At 56.2% G+C, this 12349-nt stretch overlaps 2 protein-coding genes across 3 annotated transcripts; one reads left to right on the forward strand and one right to left on the reverse strand.

Moving 5' to 3' along the window:
- Positions 1-54: 54 nt before the first annotated feature.
- Positions 55-2812, forward strand: DMAC1 (distal membrane arm assembly component 1). The gene is made up of 2 exons (XM_054035499.1): positions 55-1276; positions 1812-2812. The coding sequence occupies exons 1-2, from the start codon at positions 1078-1080 to the stop codon at positions 1868-1870; spliced, it is 258 nt and encodes an 85-aa protein (XP_053891474.1). The 5' UTR covers positions 55-1077; the 3' UTR covers positions 1871-2812.
- Positions 2813-5432: 2620 nt separating this feature from the next.
- On the reverse strand, positions 5433-11965 carry UBXN1 (UBX domain protein 1). Of its 2 annotated transcripts, none has more exons than XM_054034285.1 (10): positions 11866-11965; positions 10898-10982; positions 8782-8835; positions 8559-8680; positions 8067-8145; positions 7684-7875; positions 7424-7475; positions 6912-7028; positions 6381-6561; positions 5433-5748 (listed from the first exon to the last, which is right to left on the reverse strand). In XM_054034285.1, the coding sequence occupies exons 1-10, from the start codon at positions 11930-11932 to the stop codon at positions 5699-5701; spliced, it is 999 nt and encodes a 332-aa protein (XP_053890260.1). In that variant the 5' UTR covers positions 11933-11965; the 3' UTR covers positions 5433-5698. The 2 variants fall into 2 exon arrangements, with proteins under 2 accessions (XP_053890260.1, XP_053890261.1); XM_054034286.1 differs by lacking the exon at positions 11866-11965 and adding an exon at positions 9388-9537 and having other exon boundaries at positions 10898-10913.
- Between the last annotated feature and the right edge of the window lie 384 nt (positions 11966-12349).

Here is a 12349-nt window from a genome sequence, read left to right on the forward strand (position 1 = left end):
GCCCTGGCCTGTGCCCCTTGCTCTGGTATCTATTCAGACTGTACTGAAGAAACTATGTTTGATTATTTATAGGATAATCCCAGTAAAGGGTGAGACCTGTATCAATAACGTACACTATTAAAAAGGGCAAAGTGAAACAAAACCTTGCAACAGCTACTGAGCATTCCAAGTTTTCCAACCCAAGCTTATGCTCATGCTGTGTTCCCTACAGCACCCCGGCTGGGAGAGTCTGGCTCTGGAGTACCTGAGAGCTCCTCTCACAGTCAGTATTCCTGTCCTGCTTCCTACACTACCCCTGCTGGGAGAAGCCAGACCTAGACTATCTGGGAGCTCCCTCCCTCCAGCTCGCTCTGCTGGAAGATGCTGGAACTGGAGTAGCCAGGGGCTACCCCTACAGCCAGCGCTCCTGGTCCCAGATGTTTATGTAGCTGGGGACATGTAATGGTTCTACCTCAGCCCCACAAAGGGCTTGTCATGGGGACCTAGGGTGACCAGACAGCAAGTGTGAAAAATCGGGACAGGAGGTGTGGGGTAATAGGAGCCCATATAAAAAAAAGCCCCAAATATCGGGACTGTCCCTATAAAATTGGGACATCTGGTCACCCTAGGAGGGACCCAGCTGAAGGGCTCTCTCCAACTTTCCTCATCCTCCCTGGGGTGCAGCCTGGGCTCCAATTCCTCTGGGGGCAATGGCAGCTGTCCCAGGAGGGGAGACTGTTTCCATCAGGGTATGCCCAAGGGGGGGCCTTGCACAGAGGCCGTCAGGGACGGAAGGGTTTGGGGAGGGAGTAGGTTCTTCAGAGCTCGGAACTATCAGCGAGTAGGCGACATTGACACACGGACACTAGACGCTGTGACACTGCACCCTCACGGGAAGCGTTTCCTGTTCCGTTCTTCCGCTCCCTAGAACCCCAATAGGTTGGGTCAGTACTTCCGGTGGCCAGGTTCCGCTGAGTTACGAAAGTCTCTATTGCCGGTTTCCTTGCTACCTGAGGAACTTTTCCGTATTTCCGGTTCCCCAATGGGCGCCGCCATCTTCGGAATCGGCTTCTCCCTGCTGCTTCTGTCCCCGCCGCCATGTCTAAGGCCCTGGAGCAGGGCAAGGAGACCGCGCCTCCCCCCAAGCCTCTGTCCGAGAGCTGCTGGGGCTGCCGCATCCTGTCCGGCTCGGTCCTGATCGGGGCCGGAGTCTGGGTCTATCTAGGCTCGCGCAGGGTCATAAGCCGGGGCATCGCCTCCTCCGTAGGGAACATCGTCCAGCTCGTCTTCGCAGCCAGTGAGTGCGCGTGCGGGGTCAGGGGCGGGCAGAGCGTGCCCTATCTCCATGGGAACCGTCCCACACGTCAGTGAGTGCTGGGGTCACAGGTCGTATTGGAGGTCAGGGGCATGTGACGTCATTGACGGGGGGCAGGGGGTTATAGGTCACCTTAAGGCCAGGGTTCAAGAGCCACACCAGCTACGTGGGACCAGCCATACAAATCACTCCCATCAGGGGCAGTCCAGCCTCTAGGGTAGGGAAGGGTCAGTGGCATTACCCCATCTCTCTGGGACTGGGGGGTCACTGAGGTATGGGGCAAGGGGGATCATAGGTCATAGAGGGGTTAGGATAACTTCCATGTCTCCCACTACTCCTACTTCTGTGCTGGCTTTAAGGAGCATACGGGCTCATGAGCTAGCAAGTCCCCACCTCCAGGGAAACTATAACCTACATGTTGACCATCCCCTTTAAGTTCCTGGGGGGTCATGCCCTTAAGGGGAGAGTCAGTCCTATACAGCCACCCCCTGATGTCTCCTGCCTTTCTCCCCTTCAGATCTCCTCTGCTGCGGCGTAATCATCCTAGCTGATCCATTTGGGAAACTGAAGAAGTAGCACAAACAAGGCAGGACAAGGTGTAGCTGCTGCCTCCACCAGCGCTGGCCAAGTCAAACAATGTGTATTTGGGACAATAACATGAATCGAAGAGAAAACTGTTTGCTTTTTCTTACTATAGTAGCCTCACAGTGGTACCTGGGAGAGAAGAGACCCACCCTAACTCCCCCATTACTACAATCCCCATCATCTTCTCCACTAAGCTACAGCTGCCTGCAACCCTTCCCTCTCTGCTTGCCTTATGCCATGGCAGCTCCCCAGACTGCCCCTCTGGTGTAATCCCCCAGACTAGCTCCTGCTTATGGGATGAGCTATGATAGTATTTCTCCCCTGTCTTAACTCACTCTGTTCATTCCAGCATCCAGTTCTAATTTAACCTCCTGCTGCTTTGAAAACACCCCCCCCCCCTTGGCTCCAGCTAGGCTCTGCTCAACAAGAACTGGCTCCATGGGGCCTGGACTCTCAGAACTGGGGGGGAGGAATTGCATTTCAATCTATCCTAGGAAGTAGTGACTCGGAAAGACAGGGATAATCAGCTGACTAGGAGCTCCTAGTGTAGTGCTTTAGCCAAAAGGGATAATGTGATCCTTGGCTGTATGAACAGGGGAATCAGGGCCGGCACAACCCATTAGGCGACCTAGGCAGTCGCCTAGGGTGCTACAATTTGGGGGGTGGCGACCACAGCGGTATTTCAGTGGTGGGCAGCATTGCGGGGCGGCACCTTCCACCGCCTAGGGCGGCAGAAAAGCTGGCGGCGCTCCTGAGGAGAATCTCATGTCAGAAAAGAGGCTTTATTCCCTCTGCAGCTGGCACTGGTGCAGCCACTGTTGGAATACTGTGTCCAGTTCTGGTGTCCACAATTCAAGAAGCATGTGAATAAGCTGGAGCGGGTTTGGAGAAGAACCACACGAATGATTAAAGGATTAGAAAGCCTGCCTTGTAGTGACAGACTCACAGAGCTCAATGTTTTCACTTAAAGTGGTTAGGAGGTGACTTGGTCAGTCTAGAAATGCTGACATGGGGAATGAACATTTCATAGATGGCTTTTCAATCTGGCAGACAAAGATCTAACAAGATCCACTAGCTGGAAGTTGAAACTAGACAAATTCAGACTAGAACTAAAATGCGGATTCAACAGGAGGGTCATTAACCATTGGAACAAGTTATTCAGGTCTGGGGTGGATTCTCCATCACTGGAAATTTTTGGCCAAGTTTACGAAGCCCTTCGGCTCAACTTGATAGCATTTCTGTGTGGAACATGATCACTTTTAAATGCCACATCTGGTCAATTCCAAAATTTCCGAGGGTGTTGTAAGCATCAAAGGCCAGAAACCCAAAAAGGGGGACACACGAAGCCCCCGCCTATTAATGCTTCTCATATAATACCCCATCAACTACATCCAATAGTGTAATGTTGACAGCCTGAATTATTTCTATCAGACAGAAATAATGGGGGCACACAAAGCTATTGGTACAGGAGGGGAAATGGAAGACACTGGTGTGAGAATGGGAGGGGGGGGGCAGTCCCTGAATTCTCCCTGTCTAGGGGAATTTCAGAGGGGGATGGGAAGGTGGCAGCCAGGCAGCTTTTGGGGGAACTCAGCCCGCACAAGCTCCAAAGTGGGCATCCCCCTCATTAAATCTGATGGGATGCTTTTCTCAAATCCCCTTTAGTTCAAACAGGAATGCATACAGGGATGCCCGAGGGCCTGCGGTCAGGTCAGACCAAGTGAGCACAGGGGCCTGTTACTAATCCAGACAGATGCTGGACCCAGCCAGGGGCTGAGTGGGCTTTCCCTCTTCAGTTGTACTGGAAGAGTTTGGGATTCGGCAGCATGGCTGGGAAGGTGCTAACAACAGATAATGGACAGAGGGTCAAATTCTGTCCTCAGTGCTGAGAGCATGCAGCACCTAGTGCTTAAAATAAAGGGCCTGCTGGGTTTTATGGCTGACCCAGCACATGACCTCAGGCAGTGGCACTGAGCCAGCAAACTGGGGAGGGAAGAAAAGGATGTGGAGAGTAAGGGTTCCATCCTGGGAGCAGCACCTACTGCTTTAACTACTGATTGCAGCCTCAGACCAGCACCCCCAGCAAGAACTGGGCTGCTCCCTGCCCCCTCCCGCGTTCCCAGCCAGGCTCTTTGGAGGGAGGCTGGCACAGTCATTCCCTTTCCGCAGGGTTTGGATTACAGAGGCTCCCCCCAGCCCAACTGCAGGAACATCTGCTCCAAAAGGGCCCGCATAACTCAAGCTGCCCAGAGAGGGCAAGCGGGAGCCCCAGGCCCAGAGTGCCCCATATGCTGCTGCTCCTTCAGGGAACAGAGCCTTAGAATGGGCTTCCCAGCCCTGAATGCTTGGGGAGGATCCTGGGACACAGGCCCCTTCTCACTTGCCCTCTGTTAAATTATCACCTTCAGCAGCAGCTTTGAAACCCCATTCCAAGTCCAGGCCAGTGAGGCAAAGCCCCCCCCAGGGGTATCAACAGCAGCCTGGCTCCTGCCTATGCCCACTAATTCCCTCAGGCTTATAATAATAATAATTAATGGAGATATCCTATCTCCTAGAACTGGAAGGGACCTTGAAAGGTCATCAAGTCCAGCCCCCTGCCTCCACTAGCAGGACCAAGTACTGATTTTGCCCCAGATCCCCAAGTGGCCCCCTCAAGGATTGAACTCACAACCCTGGGTTTAGCAGGCCAATGCTCAAACCACTGAGCTATCCCTTCCCTTGTGGGGAGGGTAGGAGCTGGACTGCCTAGCCACAGCTGTTTTCCATCTCCTCACCCACGCAGCTCCCTCCCCCTTGGTGGCAATACTGCCCCCGCTGAGGGGAGCACACAGCACCGTGCACCAGGGCAGGAGAAGGGGAGTCACAGCCTATTCAAACCCCAGGGCTGTACCTCAGGCTCTTTACTGACCACGGGCCAGGCCTGGGTGTCACATCTCACCTGGAGGATGGTATGGTCCTGCACAGCAAGTGCCCCCCACTCTCCCAGTCCTGCCCCACACCCTAATGTTGCACTGGGGCCAGCCCTGAGAGTAAGGGAAGAGCACCTCCTGCAGAGCTTGGACTTTTCTTTGTGCTATCCCCTCCCCATAGTGCCCCCATTGAGCATGTGGGGTAGGACAAGGTCACACTGTAGGAATGGAGAGAGCAGAGGAGTCTCTCCCCCCAGACTGCCTAGGACAGGGCATCTTCCCTACCCAGGCGGAGCCAGGCCTTTCCCCTCTGACTTCTCCAGTTTTTCCTCCCAGCCTCTGTCTATGCAGCACCTGCCATGACAGACCCCACTCTTGGCTATGGGGCATCTGTGCAGCACCCGGTGTGACAATGGGGTCCCCATCTCCGCTACGGGGGGGGATAGTGGCAGCAGCATTTTCTGTGCAGCATCTGGCACAACAAATCTATGACCCTTGGACTATGAATCTGTAGTGGGGTCCCCTCTCGGCTGGTGGGGGTCTGCTCAGCGCCCATCCTGCTGGCTGCCCCCTCCAGCTCAGCTGGGGCCTCCTTCCCATCAGCCCACCAATAGCAGCATGGGGGAATAATGGGTGGCGGCGGCGGCAGAACAGATGATGTTTATTAGTGTCCCTGGTGCTGGGGCTTGCGCTGTGGCACTCCCCCAGGGAAGCTGGACACATACCCCCCTGCAGCCGCTATGCTGGGTTCCAGTCCTGGGGAGGCGAAATGGACAGTCACTTCTCTGGGCTCAGTCGGGCAGGGGGAGGGGCAGAACCACGGTGTGAGGGTGGCAGAGGGAACCACAGGAATCCAGGGCCGGGGTGGGAAGGGAGCTCCGGTCACAGCACGCATGAGCCAGGGCGTCCTTCAGCTGTTACACTTCTTGGCCACTATGAGAACGGCCGAAGGCACCAAACCTGTTGGGGCAGGAGACAAGCTGAAGCCAGGAACCGAGTGCATATGGGTTGTGAGGGGAGCAGGTTTGATCCCTGAGAGTGGGAGCGATTTCAGCCTGGGGGTCTGAGCTGGAAGGGCCCTGGGTGTTCTGTGGTTTGCATCCTCCCCCAAGACCCTGCGGTGGCTGGTGCCAATAGCTGGCGCAGCTTGCACTGCGCAGAGAGCCTACAGGGCCGCAGCCTACCCTGCCCAAGTGAGGACAACAGGGACAGAGCTGGCTCTTGCAGTGGACTCTCTGCTTACAGCTCGGGCTCCTGTCCCCAGCACCAGCCAGCAGCACCACACCACAAGCAGACTCCATGCCCTCCCTTCCCTGATAGGGGCCCCGAAGGAACAGCTGGTGGTCCTGCAGTCATGAGTCCCCAGCCCAGATCTGTTTTCAAAGGACTCCCCGCTGTTGCTTAGTGGATAGAGTAGTGGGGTCTGGGAGTCAGGACTCCTGGTTTTATTCCCCAGCTCTGGGACGGGAGTGGGATCTAGTGGGTCAGAGCAGGGCAGCTGGGAGCCAGAACTCTTGGTTCTATTCCCCAGCTCTGCTGCTAACCGTGCCCTCAAACCAGTCACTTTGCCTGCCCCTCCCCCCCAGGCTTACCTAGCTCCTGCAAGGGCTTCTCCATGTCCTCGTCAGTGAAGATGCGGCGGGGAAAACTGGTGAGGAGGTGGAAGGGCTCCCCGCCATCCTTGCGGTTCAGCTCTATGTACAGCCGCACGGCTGCCAGCTGCTCCTTGGCCTTGAAGGTCTGCGTGAGCGACGTCCCATCCAGCAGTCTCACCTGGACGGAGGGCAAGAGGGGCTGAGTGCAGGCCCCATGCCACAGTGGGGCAGCATGCTGGGAGGGCCAGTCCCCCTGCGTTAAGAGGAGAGCTGCCTGTGTTCTCCTTGTCTTGCAACTCTGGGTGTTATCTCAGAGACAGAGGGCTTCCTCCAGAGCTGCAGCAGCAAGCCAGATCAGGCCAATATCCCAGTGACTGCCTGGGACCCCCACCACCCTTCCCAGCAAGGCCTGCTGTCTGCACCCACCCAGAACCCACAGCAGGGGATGATGGGGGGTAGACTGGCATGTGTGTAACGAGCAGATGGACGAAGCACAAGAGTCTGTGGGGCTGCCCCCTACCCGGGTACCTGTATTCGGCACTGGTCATACTCTCTCTTCGTGGGCGGTTCCTGGCTGGGGGATGAGGGCACCGGTGTCTCCTGCGCTGACTCAGCTGGGGCCTGGGAGCTGCTGCCACCTCCAAACTGGATGGGAAAGGTACACGGAGTGGGACAGCCACTAAGATGCAAATGGGTTCCCCTTCCAGCCCAGGCTTCCCTAGGGACCCCACCCACCCACTCCCTAGCACTCACACAGCGCCCCACCACCACCACCACCACCCATACCCAGCAGGCACAGGACAAAGCCACACCCAGGGCATCTCCCTCCCTTCATATAGGGAACTGAGCAGGGGATCTCACATGGTGAATGGGACCCACCACAGCCCCACCCCCTCATCAGCTCTTCCCCCTACAGCCTCCTTCCACACACACACACACCCCACAACCTCCTTGCACCTCCCTCCCCCAGCTTAAGGAACAGCAGTGGCAGAAGCCACCATGGGGGCCCGGATCCCACCCAACCACTGCTGCTTACCCACCTTCTTGACTCGCTCTGCTTTGTCCCGCTCAATCTTCTCACGCACCCGCTGCCTGCAAGGAGAACAGGCCCAGTTAGAGGTGGCAGCATGGCGGAGGGTGTTTCTGCTGCAACGTCACGGCAAGGGCAAGTTCCATAACTACATCCACTCCTCCCCCTTTCCCCAGTGCACCCCATCCCACTGCCCACCACTCCCTCCACCCATGCACCTACTCCCTCAGTCCCCCACGCATCCCCATCCCACTCCCCCCAGGCTCTCACTTGGCCAGCTTCTCCTCCATCTTCTCCCTGCGCCTCTCCTCTGCCATCTTCTTCATCTCGTCCTCCTGCAGCTTCTGGCGGATCATGGAGAGCTCCTGACCCTGCTTGCGCCGCTGCTTCTCCCGCTCAATAGTCTCCCGCTTCTCCCGCTCCTCCCTCTCTCGCTGCTTCTGTGCGATCAGCTCCATCATCCTGCGGGAGGGACAGGAGTGGGCACCACCTTCCACAGCCCCTGCTCCCCACAGGACCCACAACCCACAGGGACCAAATCCCCCTTGCTCCAAGAGCTACGCTTCCCAGCATGCCATTCAGCTGGCATCCCAGGGGGACAGGTCTCTCCCTGACAGCCAGGAAATCAGGGGGGTTGAGGGGGACCTTCCTACCGCTTGGTCTGTTCCCTCTTCTCCTCTTCAGTCAGGGGGTGCTTGTCATCTCCCTCCGCCGAGCCCTCCTCCACGAGATCTGTAGGGAAAAGCCTCCATTATCCTCTGCTCAGAGGCAAGCACCTCCTGCTTCCCAAACGGGGTACACAGGTAATGAGCAAAGCACTGGGGCGTTAGGGTGGGACCAGGATCCTTCAGAGCCCCCGTCACTCCAGGGCCTACCCCACATGGATGCGGGGGGGGGGACCACAAGTGTGTGAGCCTGGACCGCAGCAGGGCTCCCAACCCACCCCTCCTTCAGGCAAAGCCCACCCCTGAGTCAGTGGGATCCCAGCGCAGGTGGAGGGGGTCGCTCAAGGAAGGAACAGCCAAGAAGCAGGCAAGATACTGGTGCATATGAGCCACGTCTCAACCTAGAGGATCCCACAAGTCAGGGTGAGCAGCTTGCCCCCCCTCCACCCAGTGCAGGCAACTCTCCAGGGCTGTTCAAACCTGCTCTGGCTTCCACGGTCTCGGGGGTGCTTCCCTCGGGTGGCTCCTCCGTGCCCAAGACATGGCCCTGGGGAGGCACGTACGGCTCATCCACGTCAGGGTCATTCTCATGCTCCATGAGCCTTTTGAGGAGAGAGAAAGAACAAGCATCAGCAAGGAGAAGGCAGAGTCACAAAGGATGGAAACGCAGACAGATCTAGGGGGAGGGGAGGCTCCAACACACCAGTCCATGGCCTGCTCGATGCCTTGGTTCCCCGTCAGCGCCAGCGCCTTCTCTCTAAAAGAAACAAAGACAGCCATGGCTGAGTTCCACGCAGGAGCTGCACAGCTCTAATACTGCCCCATTCCCACAGCAGCACCGTACCCATGAAATGCTTCATAGACCAGAGACAGATGGACAGCTCAATGGGGTGACCCAAACCGCCACTGTCCAGGCCCTGAGAACAAATCTGGGTCTCCCCCTCTCCGGCCAATTGACAGAACATTACCCCAACCTGGAATAGACACCACAGCTACCAGTGTAACATCAATCCGCGAGTCAGGGATGAGGGGGACTCAGCAGGAAGCACAGAGGGGCCCGTGCCAGGCTGTATAACTGAAGTGATAATAACTCATGCTGGTGGAGGCTCTGGAAGGACTAGAATACTGTCTGCTTCAGGGCTGAGCCAATCCTTAGATATTGGGGGCTAAGGTGAGACCTTCATGGGGCACGTTGTCCTACAGCTGCTTACTCCTTTGGGTGCAGAGGCAAAAATAGCTCCCTTCTCTCCCGCCCTTACCCCCCCAGCACTGGCCCCTCAAAACCCTCCTACTGCCTAGGAAGGCCTACCCAAGAGCACGGAGGTGATTTCCCTTCTGCTCATGGCCTTGGTGAGATCAAGACTGGAATCCTGGGTGCTACCTTTGAAATTGGGTGTTGAGCCATTGAAGAGGGTGAGGAGAAGAGCCTCAAAAACAATTTGAGGGCTGAAGAAAACGCCTGATGGTGAGAGATTGAAAGAGCTCAATCTGTTTAGTTCATAAAAAAGAAGACAGAGGTGATCTGACTAGAGCATACGTAGTGGGGAAAAAGAGCAGGCACTGAAGGACTCTTTAATGTAACAGAGACAGGGAGAACAAGAACCAACGGCTGGAAGCTGGTGCCAGACACATTCCAATGAGAAACAATCCACGTTTTTTCCCCGGGAGGGTGATTGACCATTGGAACAAGCTCCACAGTGCAGGGATGGAGTCTCCATCTCCAGCCCAGGCTCACTGCCCCTCTGGAAGATGTGTTAGTGAAACACAAGTGATCAGGCTCAATTCAGGGGGAAATGGGAGACATTCTCTGGTCTGTGCTATACCACAGGGCAGACTAGTTGATCCAATGGTCCCTTCTGGCCTTACCCTCTATAACAGCTTCTAGTAATCCTCTGAAGCACCCTGGGAGCCAGGGCGAGAAGGACCCTAGTTCTGCTCCAGTTGGTCCATTGCAAGGGAACTGACGCTGCTGGCCCCTACATCCAGCTTTGATACATGTAGCAGATTTGATTTCAAACAGATCCTGCTGTTCACACTCACTGGCTGTGTTCACTGGCCGGTCCCCCAGTGCTGTTCATGAGGGCGTGCCCAAGCTGCTGGGGTTGTGAATTCAAGTTAAAGAACATCAAGCTGGCCCCAGCCCCTGCTTTGATTTGGTATTACCAAGGGGGTGCAGCACAGGCATCATTACACAGTGTCTCTGACATGTGACATAGCCAGTCTCCAGCCTCGTCCCAGGGGAGCATTGTATAAATAAATAAATAAATATATGGAGATATATTTATCTCATAGAACTGGAAGGGACCCTGAAAGGTCATCGAGTCCAGCCCCCTGCCTTCACTAGCAGGACCAAGTACTGATTTTTGCCCCACATCCTTAAGTAGCCCCTTCAAGGATTGAACTCACAACCTTGGGTTTAACAAGCCAATGCTCAAACCACTGAGCTATCCCTCTGCCCAGTAAGCATTCCTTGTTTAGTCTGAAGAACCCGGGGCGGGGCTGGGCAGGGCAGCGGCATTATCCCTGTTGTGCTGGTGGGGAAATTGAGGCAAAGGGACAGGACTCCCAGTCCCCATCCTCTAACCCACTAGACCCCACTCTCCTCCCAGCACTGGGGATAGAATCCAGGAGTCCTGCTCTCAGCACTAGATTTTCCCACATTGCACCAGATCCCGCCGTGCTGCTGTTCTACAGCCATAGCCCATGACCCCCAGTCACTGGTAGGGAGCATCCCAACCTGGTCAAGATGCAGTGGCAGCTAAGGCAGCCTGTGGACGGCTGGGAGGGCAATGAGGGGATGGAAATAGGGGCATACATACGCTCTGTTCTGGGAGAAGCCCATCTCAATGAGACTCTCCAGTGCTGTGCACTCCATGATGTGCTGCTCTGGACCGAGCTCTCTCTCTGCAAAGGGAAGAGAGGGAGAAGACGTGTTACAGGGCAGCTCCAAGAGGATCGGTGGCTGCTCAAGGATAGAGTGGGACAGCTGGAGAACAGGATGTAATATGTGGCACATCCACTACTTGAGAGGTTCCTTGGGCCTGGACCCCACACCTCTCCCAGTGCCAGGAATAGAACCCAGGAGTCCTGGTTCCCAGCTCCTACTAGATCCCACAGACCCCTTGGGCTCACATGATTTATGCTGCTATAATGGGATTCACCCCAGGACTAAGCAGCATCACACAAGAGGGTTACAGGTAGGCCAGGGGGCAAAACCCATGGCAGACAAGGGCAAAGGGGCCACTCAGGCTGTGCCCAGGTGCAGAGCATTGTCCCTGAAGAGGTGTCCAGGAGCCAGAGAGGATGGGGTGTGATGTCATTTAGCCCTCCTCTACCCACTAGGTTAAAGGTCCCCTTAGACCCTGCAACCAATGACTGGATGCACCCAGCTCACAGCTACATTCAGGCCCTGGCACCAGGGTCCACTCTCCTCCACTCCCCACCTCTGCATGTCTAGTGGCACCCCCTCAGGCGGAGACTCCGTCTCATCCCTTCTTTACAACCCCCACCCCCAGGCAGAGCCCCCCACACCTCCCCAAAGCCCCTGTATCTCCCCAGAGCCCCCCTCCAAGCCCCCGTATCCCCCCACAGAGCCCCCCAAGCCCTTATATCTCCCCACAGAACCCCCCCCAAGCCCCTGTATCTCCCCACAGAGCCCCCCACATCCCCCTGCAGAGCCCCCCCCCCAAACCCCTGTATCTCCCCACGGAGTCTCCCCTCGCGGGGGCCGGGCTAGGGGATTTTGGGGGGGCAGGTCCCGGCGGGGGATGGTATCCTGAGGACTCACCAGGTCCGACTATCGGAGGCTCCGCGCCGGAAGCAGCGAGACTCGAGCGGCCGCTGTGTTTGGTCATGTGAGGGCGGCAGACGGCAGCCGCCCAGGAACAAACGGCGTCGTTCCGCGCTCGCCCTTAAAGGGGCAGAGACCCGGAGCGGAGTGGGGCTTAGTGTTTAGAGTGGGGGGGAATCAGGATGCCTGAGTTACATCCCTAGTTCTGCCACTGATTCACTGGGTCACTCGGGGTGAGTCACAGCCCCACTTTCTGCCTCAGTTTCCCCACATCCAACGTGAGAACCTACCCATTAATAAAAACAACAAGGAGTCTGGTGGCACCTTAAAGACTAACAGATTTATTAGGGCATAAGCTTTCGTGAGTAAAAACCTCACTTCTAAATCTGTTAGTCTTTAAGGTGCCACCAGACTCCTTGTTGTTTTTGTAGATACAGACTAACACGGCTACCCCCTGATACTTTACCCATTAATAGCTGCC

Source organism: Malaclemys terrapin, chromosome 7 (genome assembly GCF_027887155.1).
Source record: "Malaclemys terrapin pileata isolate rMalTer1 chromosome 7, rMalTer1.hap1, whole genome shotgun sequence".
Taxonomy (NCBI): domain Eukaryota; kingdom Metazoa; phylum Chordata; order Testudines; family Emydidae; genus Malaclemys; species Malaclemys terrapin.